At 40.0% G+C, this 20,110-nt stretch overlaps 1 protein-coding gene across 4 annotated transcripts in view; it reads left to right on the top strand.

The window, feature by feature from the left end:
* LOC117421138 (E3 ubiquitin-protein ligase LNX) overlaps nucleotides 1–20,110 on the top strand; it is a 51,644-nt gene that overhangs the window by 28,549 nt on the left and 2,985 nt on the right. For all 4 annotated transcript variants that reach the window (XM_034035118.3, XM_034035119.3, XM_059026638.1 and 1 more), the window contains 4 exons: nucleotides 105–479; nucleotides 11,695–11,832; nucleotides 15,488–15,665; nucleotides 16,852–17,080. In XM_034035118.3, coding sequence (XP_033891009.2) covers nucleotides 105–479; nucleotides 11,695–11,832; nucleotides 15,488–15,665; nucleotides 16,852–17,080 — 920 coding nt within the window. The remainder of the gene's footprint in view (nucleotides 1–104; nucleotides 480–11,694; nucleotides 11,833–15,487; nucleotides 15,666–16,851; nucleotides 17,081–20,110) is intronic.

Below are 20,110 nucleotides of genomic sequence, written 5' to 3'. Positions count from 1 at the left end.
ATAGTGACCCTTATGGTGAAATACTATAATTGTATTATGATATTAAAAAAAAAAAAAATAGACATATTGCTTTTGATGATGACTATGGGCTGCATTTCTTTTAGGTGAACGGTATAGACATCAGCAACGTGCCTCACTGCTATGCCTTGACGGTCCTTAAGCAGCCTTGCCAGCTGTTGAGACTGACTGTGCTTCGCGAGCAGAGGCACATGTACCGCAACAGTGGGCTGTTCTATCATGATAACTACAGTACCAGGGGCGACAGCTTCCATGTTATCTTGACCAAGAGATGCCCGGAGGAGCAGCTGGGGATTAAGCTGGTTCGGAGACCAGACGAACACGGAGTGTTTATCTTTAATCTGCTGGAAGGTGGCATGGCGGCGAGGGATGGGCAGCTTCAAGTGAATGACAGAGTACTTGCCATAAATGGGCATGACCTTCGCCATGGGTCTCCAGAACATGCTGCCTTGCTGATACAGGTTTGTGTTGAGAAAATTGTTTCTCTGGTGCTGGGCGGGGGTACTGTTATCCCCTGCTTGATGGGGTATAGTGGTGTTTTACATGTTATCTAGAGAATGTCAGCTTATTCAGTTGTGATGAAACTTGCGAAGGGCATTCTTAAGTACCAAGAATATAAGAATCAGGGAGGCACTCTGTCTAAAAATTACTAAGTGGGAGGTGCCACAGTTTGGTTAGATGTGAAAATCAAATCAATTTTCTCTGTGTGTGTGAGAGAGTGCATTTAAGAATGCATGTGTTAGTTTACTTTTTACTTTAGTGTAGCCTTAGATGATGACATATCTAGCAGAGTCAATGCAGAAAAGCAGTGGCAACAAATTACTGTCCAACCAGATGGGTTATTCTAATGAAATATGAGTATAGCTTTAACCTACAGTACCTGCATTTTGCAATGTAATCATGGGAGTGTATATACTCTTCAATGAAGAAACAACAGACAGTCCATTGCATGCTCCTAATCAAGAGGGTATCTGCATAGGTCTGGAGTTTATTATTATTATTATTATTATTATTTATTTCTTAGCAGACGCCCTTATCCAGGGCGACTTACAATCGTAAGCAAATACATTTCAAGTGTTACAATACAAGAAATACAATAAGAGCAAGAAATACAATAACTTTTGTTCAAGCAAAGTACAAGTGTGACAAACCACAATTCAATAATACAGCAGATAATAGTGATAGTTACATCAGGATATGATTAAATACAAAGTACTACAGGTTAAACACTTGGCAGATTACAGTATTCTGAAGTACAGGATTAAATGCAGTACAATAGGGGGCAGATAAGAGCAAAATAAAGCACATTTACATGAAGGGTGATAGTGTCCCAGGATACAAACAGAGGAGTTCTACAGGTGCTGTTTGAAGAGGTGAGTCTTAAGGAGGCGACGGAATGTGGTCAGGGACTGGGCAGTCCTGACATCTGTAGGAAGGTCATTCCACCACTGCGGAGCAAGGGTGGAGAAGGAGCGGGCTCTGGAGGCAGGGGAGCGTAGCGGAGGTAGAGCTAGTCTTCAGGCGGAGCGGAGAGGTCGAGTGGGGGTGTAGGGAGGTAGCTGGGTGCAGTCTGGTCAAGGCATCTGTAGGCTAGTATAAGAGTCTTGAACTGGATGCGAGCGGTGATCGGGAGCCAGTGGAGCGAGCGGAGTAGTGGAGTAGCGTGGGCGAAGCGAGGCAGAGAGAACACCAGGCGGGCAGCAGAGTTATGGATGAGCTGGAGCGGACGGGTGGCGGACGCAGGGAGGCCAGCCAGGAGGGAGTTGCAGTAGTCTAGGCGGGAGAGTACCAGGGCCTGGACCAGGAGCTGGGTAGCATAGTTGGTGAGGAAGGGTCGGATTCTTCGGATGTTGCTCAGGAAGAATCGGCAAGTGCGTGCCAGAGTGGAGATGTGCTGGGAATAAGAGAGGCAGGGGTCCAGGGTGAATCCAAGGTTCTTAGCTGAGGAAGAGGGAGAGAGTGTGGTAGATTCCAGAGGAACAGAGATAGAGAGATCAGAGGAGGGGGAGGAGGAGGGAAAGAAAAGGAGGTCAGATTTAGAGAGGTTGAGTTTGAGGTGATGCGAGTGCATCCAGGAGGAAATAGCAGACAGACAGGTAGAGATACGGGAGGAGATGGTGGAGTCAGAGGTGGGGAAGGAGAGGAAAATCTGAGCATCATCAGCATAGAAATGGTATGAGAAACCATAGGATGCGATGAGGGGGCCCAGGGAGCGGGTGTAGAGAGAGAACAGGAGAGGACCCAAGACTGACCCTTGGGGGACTCCAGTTAAGAGAGGGTGAGGTGTGGAGGTTGCTCCACGCCAGGTTACCTGGTAAGTGCGGTTGGAGAGGTAGGAGGAGAACCAGGCCAGAGCAGTGCCAGAGATCCCCAGGTCAGCAAGAGATGATAGTAGAATAGAGTGATCAACAGTGTCAAAGGCAGCAGAGAGGTCGAGGAGAATTAGGACAGAGGAGAGAGAGGCAGCTCGGGCACACTTAAGTGAGTTGGTGACAGACAGGAGGGCGGTTTCAGTGGAGTGGGCAGAGCGGAAGCCAGATTGGAGAGGGTCAAGCAGAGAGTGGTTGGACAGGAAAGCAGAGAGCTGGCGGTGTACAGTCCGCTCGAGGGTTTTGGAGAGGAAGAGTAGGAGGGAGACAGGACGGTAGTTCTGGAGGGAGGTGGGGTCGAGGGTAGGTTTTTTGAGGAGGCTTTTATCAAGACCACATGCACTGCTGCAGAGGAAGTAGAGGCATACATATTTAAATTTCAGATATATTAGATACTGTGTAAACTCCTTTGAACTAACTATAAGGATATTAATTAAATACACGCTATTCAATATAAATACAATATAACCGGTTCTCAAACTTTTTGGGCCGCGCCCCCCCTTCCCCTTTCTCTTGTCTGTGGTACTTTTTTTTTTTTCGCACGAACCAGCCATGATCCATCGTAATAAGAGCAAACTTAACACTGCAAATTACAGTTTACCGATTGTGACCAACGCTTACTACAGAGTAAGCTGATAAACACCATACATTACCAGACGGCAGCGGACTTCATCCAAAAATATGCAAGCTTAAAAGGCACCAGGCAGATGCACAGCGCCATCTACAAACTTTGACATGCCTGGAGGTGTGAGCATAAAGATTGGTTTTAGGTTAATATATACCGTATAACAGGACATTTTGGCTGGTATTAAATTCGGCAGATTTATAGTTTGGGGATTTTTTTTTTTCACAGCACGTTCACAAAAAAAAAGTCACAGTTTTGCATTTATACTTTTAATCCCAAAAATATTTAAATAAATGTTTACTTCATTAAATATGTCTGCTAAAACAGTATCTCATTTACAGCAACACATTATAGGATCTACAATGTAACTGCAGCAACTTGGAGAACAAAGAAGGCCTTCTAATTATTATTTATTTCTTAGCAGATGCCCTTATCCAGGTCGGCTTACAATTATTACAAGATATCACATTATTTTTACATACAATTACTCATTTATACAGTTGGGTTTTTACTGGAGCAATCTAGGTAAAGTACCTTGTTCAAGGGTACAGCAGCAGTGTCCCCCACCTGGGATTGAATCCACAACCCTCCGGTCAAGAGTCCAAAGCCCTAACCACTACTCCACACTGCTGCCCTACTTGTATGCACGTAGACCTCGCTGTAAACCACTTTTAAAGAACATTAAAAGTCTAAAACTATAATCAGCTACAGTATTTATCGTTCTATAGGGCCCTTAATTTTAAGAACCAATAAACTTATGATAAGCATTTGCTGTCTCTCAGTTTTAAAACTATGGTTCACAACAAAACACAGTGGAACGATCACAGTACTACCATGCAGTAGTACTTTATTTAACAATAAAGCCCAAACGAAAATGCTTTGAAATCATTTCAAACTGGTTAATAGACTAGTAAGCACTGACAAAATCAGCTCAGTTTTATACGTGCAAAACGTTTTGTTTTGTTTCTGGACTTTGCGATACCTGCACAATGCCTGCATTAATAGTCGTATCTACAATGTATCGACAATAACAATCAACCATTTTAGAACCTCAGAACATAAGAAAATTTACAAACGAGAGGAGGACATTCGGCCCATCTTGCTCGTTTGGTTGTTAGTATCTTAATGATCCCAGAATCCCCCTCTGCCCCCTCTGCCCCTGTGTTATTTTGTATTTGTGGGTTTTGATTTATTATTGTGTGTAAATGACGGTAAGAGCTGTGCGTTTTGTTTGTTATTGTTTTATTTAAAATGTGTTCTGGCAGAGGCGAGAGTGGGTACTCGTCCTCTGCCAGGAATAATTAAAAACCCCGTGCAGAAGGTAGCCATCTCCCAAATTAATTAAGTGATTCATTTGTTGCTAAATTGGGAGATGGTCACCTGCATAAAAGGCTGCAGCTCTCTGCACTCGAGGGGTGGGTGTTTAAGAGGAGGAGAGAGAGAGAGAGAGAGAGAGAGAGAGAGAGAGAGAGAGAGAGAGAGAGAGAGAGAGAGAGAGAGAGAGAGCAAAAACGAAACTAAATTTAAAAGAAACTCCAGGATCAGTGAAGGCTACTGCCCAGCCTGACCTGGATCATTTATTGTTTATTTCGTGTTTGAGATTTGTTTTGTTTACCTTTTTTGTTTCGCTCTGTGAGCACTGTCTTTTTGTTTAAACCTTTTATTTATTTTTGTTATTTAAAAATAAAACGTCTTTTGTCTAGCGTCTTTTGCAACTGCAGTTACCTGTGTGTGTCCTTCCTGCTTCTGACCTGACGTCACCGCACAGCCACCCTGTCACAATATTTTAAATTAAATTTAAAAAAAACCTGAAGCTTCTTGCGCCGCCCCAGGATACAGTCCGCACCCCCCAGTTTGAGAACCACTGCCTTAAATGAAATAGGTAGTCAGGAAAATGACTCGTGCTAAAATGTTTGCTTTAATGCTCAGCCATTTGCACATATTTAACTGGCAAATCATTTATAAATTTCCTGTTTACTGAAGAAGTCTAAAATAAAATCACCAGCAAATGACCAAAGTTGATTACATGTACAGCATCGCACTGCAGTTATTTAACAAAATCTTAATTAAAAAAAGGATTTTAGTATGCTTATGAGTTAACTTAGACTAAGGATCAGAGTGTTTGACCAAATAAGCTGTAGTACATTAACCAGTCTAGTGGACAACAGTTGGCAGGTTGTATGTCATTTTGCTTTGAAGCTGCTTAATGAACAGTACTCTACAATCTTATCTCCAAAGGATTTTTTGCGTATGATCTTGTCATGCCTTTCAACCGAAGAGCATTGGGTATGATTGATAAAGCTAGAATACACACACACACACACACACACACACACACACACACACACACAGTCTAACTTCATTATAACAAACACCCCTGGGACCTGGAGAAGTGTTTGTCTTCAGGTTGTTCACTATAATAGGGTTTGGCAATTTGTTGTATCTGAATAATGAAGAAACACCCAAATTGAATTGAACATCTTTATACAGTATACAGTAGTTCATTCAAGACAACTTCACATTGAAACTGTATATTTAAAAGAAAACAGTAAAGAAATGAAAATAATAAGTACAGTTACATGCTGAATACAATAATTACGTGCCCTTTCTCTTGTAAAACATATCCAGCGTAGATTGCTTCATATTTTTCTTGCTTTTCTAAATGCATGCTGTTTCAATCTTGTTACCTCCTCACTCCTGTTTCCATGGTTGCAGTTTGTGTGAAGATGGCAACGGTTGCATACGTGATTCGCACTACAATAGTCAACTACATAATCAACCAGTGTGATTCAAAAATGTGTTTTTGTAATACAGTAGTCTCCGGCTAAGAGAACACCCCTCGAGAAACAAGCAAAGTGTTCCTATAGCCGCAGTGTTCTCTAAGATGGAGTTAACCATCAAACACAATATGAATCAATCAATAAATACATAAATAAATAAATAAATATGTATTACTTGTCATGATGCACGTGCATCAACATATGAAATTAACTGATTAAGTAAAAGATTTTATAAACCAAGCAGTGTCCCTCAAGATACTCCTCACGATGACAAGTCGCTTTTGAAAAGACTGAATAAACCAGTTTAATTTAGGTTCGATGATAATGATGAGTTATCAGGTTACAAAACAGTACTGTATCCGTTATGAACGAATTGCTATCGTGCCAAGAAGGTGTTCTTTTAAGCGAAGTTCCTGTTCCTTTAGCTGGAGCATTTACAATGGGAAAAATCAGTTTCAACACAAGGGTGTTCCCTTAGGTGAAGTGTTCTCTTAAGAGGGTGTTCTTGTACACAGAGACTACTGTACTGGTATTGTTGACATTTGGGAAACATCTGCTGAGCTAATATTTTCATTGTCAACTGATAAGATTAAAAAAAAAATCTTCCCAAATCTTGTAACCTTTACGTGTGGTTTGGGGGTTGGAGCTAGGGCTCCTCCCCCATTATGTCCCACCAAAATATCAATTAATCTCCCTATTTAGACTCTGTCTTGCTTTTTCGTTAGCATATTGAGGGTTTTCACCCATTTGACCCCAGCGCCATACTGGCGGTCAAAACAGCGATGGCAGCTAATGCGAATTCGGTATCTTCCACACTACAGTGTGAGTTACTTGCCACAGAACACACGTCTCACCTCCAGTGTCAGGAATTGAAAAGACAGAGATAAGTTCCAGATTCTAAGAGTTTGTGATCCCTATTGTGCACCGTCTGTGCTATTTACAGCACTTAGAGCCATGAACTCCTCGACCTCGACTTCGGAGATATCTGGATCTATTTAGCTGAGAACCCCTCTCTCTACACAGCTTCCCAGATGAAGGCATATACAAGTACCAATAGTTATAAGTACTTCATCTCAGGATGGGTAAACAGCCTGATTGTCTGGCATTTAGACAAGAAGTTCTATGTTATCAAGGCCAAGGTAGGGAATGTTATTGTTAGGAACATGACTGTATCGCTAGCTCAAAACAACACGACAAAACACGACTTTTACCCATAAAAAGATGAAAACAGGCAGTAAGTACAGGTTGTTCCGTTTACTTGTTTTTCTTTCAGTATTGAAATACAGATTTATATTTGCACAATGCAGATATTCAGCTATGAAAACTTAGCAACTTACAATGCTAAACAGACTGTGATCCTAAGTCTCTTCCCCCCAGTATGGAACATTTACTGTAACAAAACAAGTAATATCTTTAGTAATTACAATCGTGAAATTCGAAACTACACTATTAAACATAGAACACTATAGCTAATAATTAAAGTCCCACCTTCCCACCATGTGTCAATCTAACAAACACACTTCATGCTTATTTTTCCCCCTTTTGAGAACACTTTACTTAAATGTTACTAATTGAGACATTAAACATTTTCAATAGTTTGTTTAAAAACAAAACTAATATAAATTACATACAGTACTGTAGTACTACAGTTAAGGTACGTTCATAGAGACTCCTGTTTTGTTTTTAAGTAGCCTAAAATTACTTGAAGATGAATGCAATTTTCATTATGCTTTTAAATGTCATAAACTGGTGTTAACGGTGAAATAGTATTTTATGTAAGGAATAAAATTTACCAACCTTTAGTGTAGACCAATAAGTAAGACTATTTCTGATAAAGTGGCTATGCAACAGCGTGTTAAACTTAATAATAATATTCATAACGTAAAACCAGAACTACTAACCTTTTATGAAGTGCTCACCACACAAACGTGTGTATTGACTTGGAGTCCAGTCTTTCTTTGGGGTACTTTGATCTGCTGTTTGCTTGTTAATTTCTGAAAGCCACTTTGCCCTTCTGTCTGGATCAGCAGGAATCCTGTAGAAGGGTAAGTTGGCCTTTTTTGGCCTCTTCTGTTGGTGCACCCAACAGCACAACATACACCTGGCAGTGTGCCGCCTTTAGGATTCTGTTCACGATGACGAGAATAAACCACAGGCAGGTGGTTAACTCCTCTAAAACAACGTGGGGTTTCCGATTTGTCAATCACATTTTTCACATGCTATCCAATATTACAGCAAAGCAGGACTGAAATTCTTTCCTTTTCTTTTTCCAGCCATGCTTGCTTGCTGTTGCAGTCAGTTCTGTTTTTTCAAACTTTAAACCTGACACAGGGATTAAATAGCCAAGGTACAGTACAAGGGGTAGTCGCTCAGTAAGAAGGTGCAAATAGCTGATTGATCGATCAGTCAAGTTTTTACTACAGTAAAGTGCTACCTTTTGTATTGAAATCTATGTGAATGGCAAGTAACAAGGTGAAAACAGTTGATTGGTGGATTAGTAAGAGCGATTCCTACAGTAATAAATCGATGGGAATGGCAAACAGCAAACCCTATTTGTCCGATATAAATGGCTGCCTGAAATAACCCTGTACGGTTTAAGAGGTGCATACTGTATCACTAATAACTCTGCCAATGTTCTTTCTTGCCTCCAGATCTCCTGTTTCAGACATCTGGTTCCCTCAGCTCATCTTTTTCCCCTGCCTGTTCCTGCCTGTTCAGTGATCTGATATTCAACTAAATTCTTCCCTTTGCAATCTCCTCAATTCCACTCAAGATTATATGGCCGCGGCTCTCGCTCCATCCACCCGCTCCTCCTACGCAACAGGCTGGTCATGACCTTCTGCAAGCAAAATCGGATCTCCCCTTCACCCTTCAACCAGGATTTCATTCTTTCTTTCCTTGTTCACTCAAAAGACAAGCTGAACTCTCAAATCTTATCTAGCTGGCATTCAATTTCCACATATATATTTTTTCCCTTCCTCTCTCATCTATCCCTGCTGTTTGCCTTTCCCTTAGGGCGATGGCAAGGAGTGCCCTTCCTCCATCTCCCTCCCATCTCCCTATCACTATTGATACACTTTTTGACCTCATCACAATCCTCTGCCATGGCTGTTTTTCATCTTTCAATGAATCTCTTTGTCTTTCTGTCTGCTTTGGTTTTCTCCGCTGCTCTGAATTCACTGTCCTCTCTCCTTCGAGTTTTCCCTCCCTGGGCCTTCGCTCCTGCCAGTACCTATCAAGAAAATGGGCTTCTGGTCTTCCACCGCTGTGGAATCTTACATTCACTCTTTTCTCCTTGATATCTATTCTGCCCAACAGAATATTGCTCGTATGCCTGGAGTGGGGGACACCTCTCTGCCCACAGGGTGGTTTTTCCTCTCTGCTGAGCAGTGAGATTAGTATAAAATAATATAAAAAAAGATTATTGTATTATTGATAATTGTATTACTAATTGTTACTAACTAACATCTAATTTATTTAGTAACGTCTTCTTCATTGGATTGGTGGCACACTTGTGGTCCTCTTTTGGGGGTTAGTGAAGTTCACTTCCCAGCCTTAGAGGCCCAGCTGCACTGGCCTCGTCCTCCGCAAGCCAGAGGGGACCCCCGGCCAAACATATCCTAACACTCGTTGTTTTCCCGTTCTCTCTTGCTCTGCGTTCCCCCTAGGAGAAGTATCGGTTGCTTCCTAGCCTTGGAGGCCGATTGGTTTTGTCTCACCTCCACTGGGGCAGCTCTCTGCGAGCCAAGGGGAAATCTTGTCCTCTTTCTAAAGTCACAAGTACATTATGCCTGTTTTCAATTCCCGAAGTTTTACTCCACGCAGCCCTTGCTCCTTTTCCATTAACTGTATGGAAAACGTGTATGAGGCCCAGCTTCATTTATTTCCAAAAATGATATCCTGTTTTCTGTATTGAGTTAGAACATGTGACCACAACAGCTTGCAAACATGTCTTCCACAATTGGAGTGTTTGCAAGATTACTGATTACAAGGATTCGTTTTTTCCTTTTGGACTTTTTCTGTCAGCGAGATTGTAAAGAATTGTCCTAATTGTTTTGAGAACTCAAGAGGAATTCACAGAACAGGAGTGATGACATCAGCTTAATGGCCAAGGAACACTTTTTTTCATTTTAAGTTGTGTGTGTGTTTCAAGAAAAAAATGCTAACAAATTGTGCCTTTCCAGCCCACTTAATCCAAGACTGACCTTGCTGCTGGCATTTCAGAAAGCTGAAAGAGAATGTTCTCTTGTGCGTCACCACTTCATTCATTATCTAGCACTGCCTGCATCTCCAGCCTGCTGTGAGGGCATCTCTTCTGCTCTGCAGCTATTCAGACACTGCTTTCTCACAGACCGAAACCATACCACAGATTTTATACTTTACTCAAATTCTAACTGTACAATTGTCAGCTAAGAAAGTCTTTTTGTTCTTTTAAAATCTAACACAATGAAACTTAAAAACAAACTTATTTCACAGGACTATAAACCCCAGGGCAATACATTGTCAAAATGGAGGAGGGAACTAAACAGGAACTAAACAAGAGTGTTAATACTATTATAATGAATATGTCTGTAATTACTTTGGGTCAAAAGTTGTGGGAGTCAGTAAGGAAGAAAATAAGAAGGGGGCCTTTGACAAAAGCTGTGCATTTCCAAATGTGCAAGCTTCTACCACCCAGCTTACCAATATGCTTCAGTCCCTCCTACAAAAGACCCCTGAGAGCTCTGTCTCTCAGTGACCCCTGGAGTTTGTGAAATACTGCAATCCACTCCTGTGAACTTTAATAAAAGGAGAATGTATTTAATTGTAAGGTTCTATGCTGTAACCTGGGCTGAATTTTTATGCTGAACTCCCATTGTGTGTCCTTATTAGGGAAGAAACAAGTGCAGTATATTATACAAATAAGGCTATGAAAAAAAAAACAACAACTCGGATATCTTTGTCTGCATCTGGAGCATTCTTCTTTCAATAGTGCTGAATAAAAGGTTCTTGTGTGGTTTCAAAAGCTCGTTACAGCATTTAGTTTGCTTATTTTTTTTTTTTTTAAATCTATTCTAATGTTATATGTGGCCATGACAACATTAAATTTAATATCTAGAGATATTATGCTCATGCTACTCATGCTAAATTATATTTTTTATTTATTGTTTCCTTGCATACCATTTCAGTTTCTAATTATTTAGGTTGAAGATAAACCTAAAGAAACTTCTTGACATGATGTTGACAATATTTATTTAGGTTAGTTATCCAGATAGTATCTACAGTGTGAATGAGTGTGAGTGAGTGTGTGTGTGTGTGTGTGTGTGTGTGTGCATGTACTGTATATCTTACAAAGTAACTACTCAAATCCATAGCATTATGTGGACAGCTCCACATAATTCAAGCTACTTCTTTTCAGCTTCAGAGTAGGTTTGAGAGATAATGCATACGTATTTAGTTTCTCCCCAACTTGGTTGTGGTGATGTCATATTTAGTTTAGAATAGTACATTTATATTTAAGAGTCAATGCAAAGTCTGCATAATGATTCCCATACATTGGCTTTAAAAACTAACTTTAACAATGTGTTTGGGATTATATAAATTATTGTAATTAACAGTGTTAAAATATGTATAAAGAAAATGGTGTGCTAATATTTGTTTACTTTTGCTCAAAATGAAAATATGTGAACGCTAATAAAGCTATTGTGCCAATATTTATTAGGTATTTTTTGTAGGTAATGGATACCCACATCTCATTGCCAGGTCTGTTGTAAATGTTACCACTTATTGCCTGGTGTTGCTTGAAACAAGCAACACCTTTAATTGTGCCAGCCGGAATTCCATATTTAAACCTGAGAGGCAGAAGAAAGGTGGTTTTATTGCTCCTAGCAGCAAGGGCTAACATCTGGCTATTGTCACGCAGGCGAGCCAGGAGAGGGTTCGATTTATTGTGTCACGGCAGACCCGACACCAGACCCCTGACATCCTGCAAGAGGCCCGGTGGAACACGAACAGCAGCCCCCCTCCTTACCCCACGGAGGAGAGAGACAGCGCCAGCAAGGTGAGCTCCAGCACCTGCACACTTACCAGGGCTGCCATAGTGCATTCAGATACAGAGTAGCAGGGTTAATGTATATAGTAGAAGTCTCTGGTCTTCATCACGTCACAAGCTTGAGTCATAAAAATGATGGTTAGTGTCTGCTGAATTCACCTCCACTGTTACTAAATAGAGTCTGAATATTTCAACTTTCATCAGGACTAATAATATATTATTAGTATTAGATTTAGTATTAGTATTAGTATTAAAGAAAAATAATTTTATAAATACTACTGTAGGTATCAGCCAAGGCTTGAGGATGGCATTTAATATGAACAGATGTTTGAGTCATATGAAATCAATGATAAATTGTGTTAGGTTGTACAAAATTCCATTTGATTTGCTCACACGTATTAAACAAAAAGCAAAAAGCTTTGGAGTTTGATTCAGTGTTGTACGGAAATTCTTTGTTTCAATAGCTAGGTTTGTGATCCATGCTAAAATCTAAAGTAGCAGTATACATACACACATTGTTTTTTTAAAACAGCAATATTATTCAGGAAAAAAAAAACATTTGGATCTCTTTAGCCCAGTGTTTCCCTTTTTCCTATCAAATATTTCATGTTTAAACATATTTAATATCATCACATATTTGCATAGTATCTATATTGTCCCGATACATCCCAGCTTGACTCTTAGTATTTGACTCTATCAGATGCTGTTATAACTTATTCTCCAGTGCCTACAATTTTGAAACAGTAAATCGAATTTTATGACTGAATCAAAATCCCTAGAGTTTTGTATCTTTATAGCATATCCTGAAGTGACTTACTGCAACTTTCAGTAAACACAAAATACTTTTAAAAAAGGCAGAAGCTACTGGAGGGCCACGCATCATTAAAGAGATTTGTCCCTGTCCTTCTGCAAATATTTGAAATACAAGCTGTGAAGGAACATCCATTGACACTTACAAAGTATAGCAACTGATGAAGGTTAAAGGTGGCAGACTTAAGAAAGGAGCCTCAGTTTACAGGAGAGTGCATTCAGATACTTGTTCAGATAAACAGTGTCTCAAACAAGCCTGGACTCCATCAGCAATTTGTCAGAGTAATATACATGGTTTATTATCGTGCTTTTAATTCCCTGTCAGCAGCTCATGGTTCATTTTTTTCACAAGATAAACTACTTGAAGTAAAACCGGTGTTTTCCTTATCGTTATCTCTAGTAGTTGTTTCAACCAGTGACACGGCAGACCAAGACCAAGGTTACTTGAAAGTAGCTGTCACAGGAGTCGTTGTCCATCAAATCAATAGTACGAAGGTCACTCTTGAAATCAGGACTTAAAGGATGTGTTACAGTAAGAATACCTCTGTTAAGAAATTGGACAATGGAACAATGGTCAAAGGTGCTTTGAACTGTTGATGGATGGACAACTACACCTGTGCATTCTGCCAGTTCTGTTGTCAATTCAACGCTTGTCTTCTTTATATTCCTTCAGGATATTATCTTCAAGTATTGCTCATCCTTGTTAGACAGCTTTTTGAGTCTTCCAGTCCTGGGTTTGTCAATTACAGATGATGTTTCTCTGTACTTGTTGATTATGCTTCGGATACCACACCTTGAAAATCGAGTGATGTGAGCTGTTTCATTCAATGTTTTTCCTTCTTTATGCAAGTCAAGGTTATTATAATAGTAACAATAGTGAAGGCTTTGAGTAAATTGTTGTTGCTCATAATGCATCAGAGTAGAAAAATGCAACATGTCTAAGACTTTTGCACAGCAGTGTGTGTGTGTGTGTGTGTGTGTACATATATATATACAGTCACCTCCAAAATTATTGGCACCCTTGATAAAGATTAGCAAAAAAGGCTGTATAAAATAAACAACACAGGTAATGAGCTATATTTTATGCTCAAATATATGGGAAAACCATATTCTTTTATTCTAATACAATTGCTCAGAGAAAAAAGTTTTTTATTAACAAGTAATAAAAATGTTTCTCAAAAAGATAGGTGTCAGAATTATTGGCACCCCTAAAGAGTCTTATAAATAAAATCAAACAAAATTAAATCTGCATTAACATTCTACTTCTTTAAGTTCATGTCAGTCTTAAGTAACTATATTGTGGCCTTCCATGGCTTCCTGTTTCACTGGGGTATAAAAATGAGGTAACACACATATGAAATCTATGTGTCATCCATCACCATGGGGAAAGGCAAAGAACTCACAAATGAAAAGAGACAAATGGTTGTTGACATTCATAAATCAGGCAATGGGTACAAAACAATAGCTAAAAAACTAAATATTCCACACACCACTATTAGGGCAATAATTAAGAAGTTCAAAACCACTGGAACAATGGTAAACTTGCCTAGTAGAGGACGCAAGTGTATCTTGCCCCCACGCACAGTGAGGCAGGAATGGTCTAAGATCCCTCCCAATGTGTTCTCCAAACTCATTAAACATTATAGAAAAAGACTCAGTGCCGTTATCCTTGCAAGGGGAGGGTGCACAAAGTACTGAAAACAAGGGTGCCAATAATTGTGACACTTCATTTTTTTTGGAAATAAATTTATAATTTGAGAAATGTGTAATTTTGGTTGATTCCATTTAATCATTAATAAAGTCAAATATATTCCACATGTTGGAAAATTACAATATAGCTCAGTACTGGTATTTATTTTATACAGTGGTTTTTGCTCATCTTTATCAAGGGTGCCAATAATTTTGGAGGTGACTGTATATATACAGCTATGGCCAAAAGCTTTGCATTGCCTAGAATTTTAGGATTGAGAAAAAAGCTATATCAACATAATTTAGATCTTTTATTTAAAATCATGCAATCAAATAAACTACAAAATGATATCGCAAAATTCTACCGGAAGCCATAATAGTTAATTGTGGGATTTATTGCAAACCACATCCTGTGTTCAAAAAAGCCCAGTTCAGCCTGTGCCAAGCTTTAAATACAGTTTATAATTACAACTTTAAAAACAACAAAGCACTAGTATTTCATACAGACACCGAGACTGCTTCTTGAGGCAATTTTGGTTCAGCTAAAACATTATATAAAACAAACTATGGCCTTATAAATTAATGCACTAGTATTATGGTCCTCAGGGTGTGATGGACATATGCTATTTTATGTCAAGGCTGTTTCAGTGTTGAAAGGACAACACTGTGTCCCTCTATAGTCCAGCTATATGAATAAAATAAAAACAAGCTTCTTTAATCCAGAAGTAATTTTACACTGTGGAGGTTGTGATAGAGAAGGGCTTGGTTCCTATCTCTGTTTATATTAGTACTAATGCCTTGTACAATCGTACCATTTACCATATAATACAAATTAATGTGTCAGGAAATATTCTGTGAAACCATGGCATTTTCTATCCATCTTTTCAAAAAGCCAAGAGCACTTTCTAGAGATGCTTTCCACTTACTGATGTATTCAATGACCTATTCTTTTGGGTATTCCATTTATTTAAGGAGGTTCCCTAGGATATTAGGATTGTTAGTGCATCTCCAAAAGACATTTTATAGGATTGTGGTTTTCTCATTTGTCTTTGCAACTGCATAATAATTTCAAGAATTTGGTACAAAAACATGGAACTATTGTGAGATATGATGAAAGCTTATTCACCAGCTCCCACTCATGTGGTTGTTTGTATCCCCTCCCCAGAATGTGCTCCATAACTTCACCTGCCAAGAGAAGATTGTAAGCTTGACTAAGGAGCCCCATGAGTCTCTCGGCATGACGGTGGCAGGGGGAAAGCTGAGCAGAGGCTGGGACCTGCCCATCTACATCGCCAGTGTGGATCCTGATGGAGTGGTGGGAAGTGATGGCAGAATAAAGAAAGGTATAGAGCAAATCCCAAAGCAAAGATTAGAGGGCTTTGTCTGGGAAATCCAGGCAGCAGAGGTGGCTTTCTCCCTGATTTCCCCCCCCCACAGTGCATAATACAGTACCATATACATTTCTACACAATGTACTTTTCATGAGGTAGTTATTGAGGCCCTGACAAAAAAAAAAAAAAAAAAAAAAAAAAAAACCTGTCATGAACATCATTTGTCTAAAGGCTCTTTAACATTCTGACTGCAACTTTACTATTTTAAAATCCAGAATACATAACCTCAAGCTGTGGCCTAGTGACTGGCTTTAGCATTTTTGACCAAAATTATTCAAGATCACTGTGGTGAGATAATAATTCCCGGTTATTCTGGAATTATTAACTGGAATTAAAAATGGCACAATAACCCCAGTTGTATTCAAGCCCATGCTTCATTCTGATGGTAGCTTGGAGTTTAAAGTATACAGTGTTAGAAATAAAGCATGGCAAATTGCAAACATATTTGAATATGAAAGTAAAGTCTAATGTATACTTTTCCTATTATTAAAAATGCAGGAAAGGGCACTGTTTTCTCATACAAATGCTGCTTAATAAAATAAACTACAAACAGATGACCATAATGTAATTAAAGACTTAGGAAAGCTGCTAGTTTACCAGCTCAGTTTGAACAATTTTGTCCAAATAATATTTTGCAGGTTTGCTTAAATTGTGTTCATAATTCTGTTGAAATAACTTTTCTCTGCATAATTGGTTAGCAGATGATCCTGCAACTCAAGTGAAGAAATTGAATTACCTGGCTTCTTAAAAACGAATCACTGATGTTTCAAGATTTAAGAAGGCAATTAAGATATTCAATAAAAAAAGTCCCAAATGGAAAGCAACTTCACTATCTGCATCTCATTGAGACAATTAAATAGATTGCAGTGTAGTAGTGTAGTTTGCACTTTTGATTGTAGTTTTAGTGCTACAATCTGCAGTAAATTTAGTTAAAATGCAGTCTGACTATACTCTCCATCTCCACCTTTCTTGCATTTTACATATTTGTAGACTAACTACACTAAAGTGACTGCCATTAACTATTAGTTATCAACATTTGTATAACTGGGTACATTTTTTTTGTCTATCAAAACAGTATTTGATTTTGTTTTATTATTTCTTGTGCTTCATATGTATACCTTGTGCTTGTTGCCCACAGGTGATTTTTTGCTGAGTGTAAATGGCATTGAGTTATTGGGTGTCACACGCAATGAAGCAGTGACCAAACTTAAGAGCATGTCCTCCGTCGTGGTCCTCAGAGCCTTGGAGATAAGGGAATGGGACGACAGCCAAGCCCACAGCCAGTCGTCTTCTGATGCCAATGAGAACCTCAGCAGCAACAATGATGATTGGTCACCCTCCTGGGTCATGTGGCTCCGACTGCCAAGGTGAGCCCAGAGCCAAGCAAATTAAGGCCATGTTCAAACGTGTTTGAACCGTGGGGTTACTTAAGGACTTGTAAAGAGTCGTTATATATCTCATGTCTGAAGACACTTTCTTGACACTATGGTACTTCCCATTGTACTGTAGTGTGAGAAGCCTACCCGAACAAAATGATTGGCCTTGACCCTATAAAACTGTCCCCTCCTATCTAAGCTCCTGGATATAAAATGGGTCTCACTATTACCTCTCATTTATTTTAAGGTAAGGAATGCACTCAGAGTTTTTTTAATTGAGATATCATGCTGTGTCTTTCAGCTGTTAGGTTAGGAGGATTAGCCGTATCTCACATGCCAACTCAATAGGCTCATTATTTTGGCAACATCCACCTCTTCCTCACTACAATAGAAGATGGCTTCCTTAAAGCATTCCATTACTCTGTGAACCAAGCATACATGTTTAAAGAACATATAACTTTAGGTTATTATCATAACCCTGGTTCCTTAAAATAGAAATGTAACCATTACCGAATAGGTATTTACCTCCTAAAGACCCAAAACCGGAATGCTACAAGGCTAAGGCTAAGTGCTTTGTGTGTTGCCATTCGGAACCCCAGTAACAAGTAGCTAGAGCTAAAAAATTTGAGGAAGAAACTCACCTCTATGCTTGTGTTGTAAGGGTTAACTGAGAAGCCGCCCTTAACACTAGAACCGCCACGGCTGTCATTTTGACGGTTTGAGGTTTTCAAATTGAAATTACTCTGCGTGTCTGAAAGTTATGCGGTTGTCCGTTTATAAATTTCCTTAAATACATGTATTAAATACCCTGATGGCGTTTGAAAGGCAGGATCATGAAAATAAGGAAGTTATAATCCCGCCCACCTAGAACCGCCGAAGCAGTAATTCTTATTGCCTTTGACAAAACATACTTTTATTCTGAATATAACCTACAATATTCTATTTTTATATATATATATACAAGTCTGTTGTTATCTGTACTGGACCTGGCAGCCATCAATTCCTTTGTATTGTACAAGGAATGCACTAGAGAAAATATCAGTAGGAGAGATTTCATCTTGAAGCTAGCCACAGCGCTTCGGCAGAAACATTTCGATCAGAAAACTGCAAAGCAGCGCAACCTGGATTCAGTGCTGTACTGAGTGACACATGCAAAATAAGGCATCAGAAATCAGGCCAGGTCTAGCTTCTCCGCATCGTGCTCCCTATATAGTGTGTCCATAGACTGAGTGCACTGGAGAGAACATGGTAGAGATGGTAATCTCGTCATCAAAGACAGACTTCCCTGTATCACTTTCTGTAAGCCAGGGCCCTTGCAAAACTGCTTTGGCCCTCTTGATCAGTGGTAGAAGCTCTGCCTACAGGGAGAGCTTAATCGCAAGGGGTGCTGTCTGATTCCACGTCCTCAGACAGGAACTCCTGCTCCTGTTCGCTCTGAGCTTCTCCATCTGCTCCATCTTCTTTTTCAGAGGAGGATGAGGAAGACCATGAAGACGGCTTCCTGTGTGGGCTACTTTCTCGTTGCTCCAACCACTCTCCCTTGGCACAGAGCCATGGTGAGGACACAGCCACCTCTCTACCATTGGATGATGGGAAAGAACGCTGTGCAGGAGTGTGGGGTGCAGAGCACTCTGTAGAGCTGTGGGAGAGACATTTCTCCAGCTTGCGCTTGGATAATTTTTGCGTGCTCTGGCCCCAGACAGGAAGAGCATCTGCCTTGCTTGTACTCAACAGGCAGACTGGCCTTGCATGTGTCGCAGGGATACAACCCCGGCATTAGGCAAGTAGCAATGCAGTGTACAGTAACAATGTACAGGTGTTGCCTCAGTCTGCTTAAAGACAACAATGGGGCTGTGCAAGATCCAAACAAGACCGGCTTGGTACCAGACGGGGCTGTAAGCACCGGTTGGTAGCGGGTTAGCACCGGTTCGGTATGCCCACATGTGCAAGCTACTGGCAAAACCGTCAGTACTCACACGAGACTGAGGGAAGCCTGCTTGTTAGCATGAACTAAGAGCCCTCATAATGGTGATGCAAAAACTGTCATTAAAAATAAATGACATCAAGATACTGTGGTAGAGATTGCAATCAATCACAACCGAAGCTGTCTCTTGGTCTTACGCAGTGCTACTGAACCCAGCAGCTGCTGTCACTACACGTGTGTCACAGCACATGCTGTACTCAGGCCTGCGCTTAGTCTCTGTGAAAATAGAAAAGCAGAATGAGAAAAGAAAAATATTTTTCTCAACAAAATACTGTATTATCAATTACTTTAATTATACAAACCGTCTCGTAATTGTGTCCGAAGCCAAAACGAGAATAAAATAACTCCAGCCAGAGCTATTGCAGTCTGGGGGGGAGAGCACAAAGTCAACCGACTTACGTTGCTTGATCCCTGGGAAGGAGCGCCTCAAGCTGCTGGCTTCACACAGGGCACAAGGCCACAGCGGGATGTAACAAACAACAGGCTGTAGTGCACAAATACATGTAATTAGTAAAACTAATACAGCGATTATTTATAATATCACATATAATTTGTGTAAAAACACAATAAATGCGAAAATCTATAGTAGAAAAAGTAACTAAGTACTTATCTGAATAGGCTCTCCTGTCAGGTCTATGTGCGCAGTCCTTTATACCCTCGGGGGTGGGCATGACTGCGTCATTGGCTCGGCTGAGCAGCTTTGTTACATCTTATTCAAGGTTCGGGTCTTTAGGAGGTAAATACCCATTTGGTAATGGTTACATTTCGTACTTGAAAGGGAACCGCAATTTGCAATATTAAACAGATGCATGGTAGAAAAGTGACTACCCTGTGAGAGACGGGACTGAATAGCTCCCACCCACCCGTTAAGGGTTGGCTGTCATCACTGACAGAGCAATCATTGGGCAGATATACAGATATATTGTTACTTTAAACAGATCACAACAAAGTGCAGGAAAGCACACTCATGCTCTAAGCAAAGCTAAAAGTCTGGCTACCTGCCATTAACCAGAATGATCAGGTTAGCTTCCCCATCA

The sequence above is a fragment of the Acipenser ruthenus genome, chromosome 1, assembly GCF_902713425.1.
Source record: "Acipenser ruthenus chromosome 1, fAciRut3.2 maternal haplotype, whole genome shotgun sequence".
Lineage (NCBI taxonomy): Eukaryota > Metazoa > Chordata > Actinopteri > Acipenseriformes > Acipenseridae > Acipenser > Acipenser ruthenus.
This window is presented reverse-complemented; position numbering and strand designations above follow the sequence as displayed.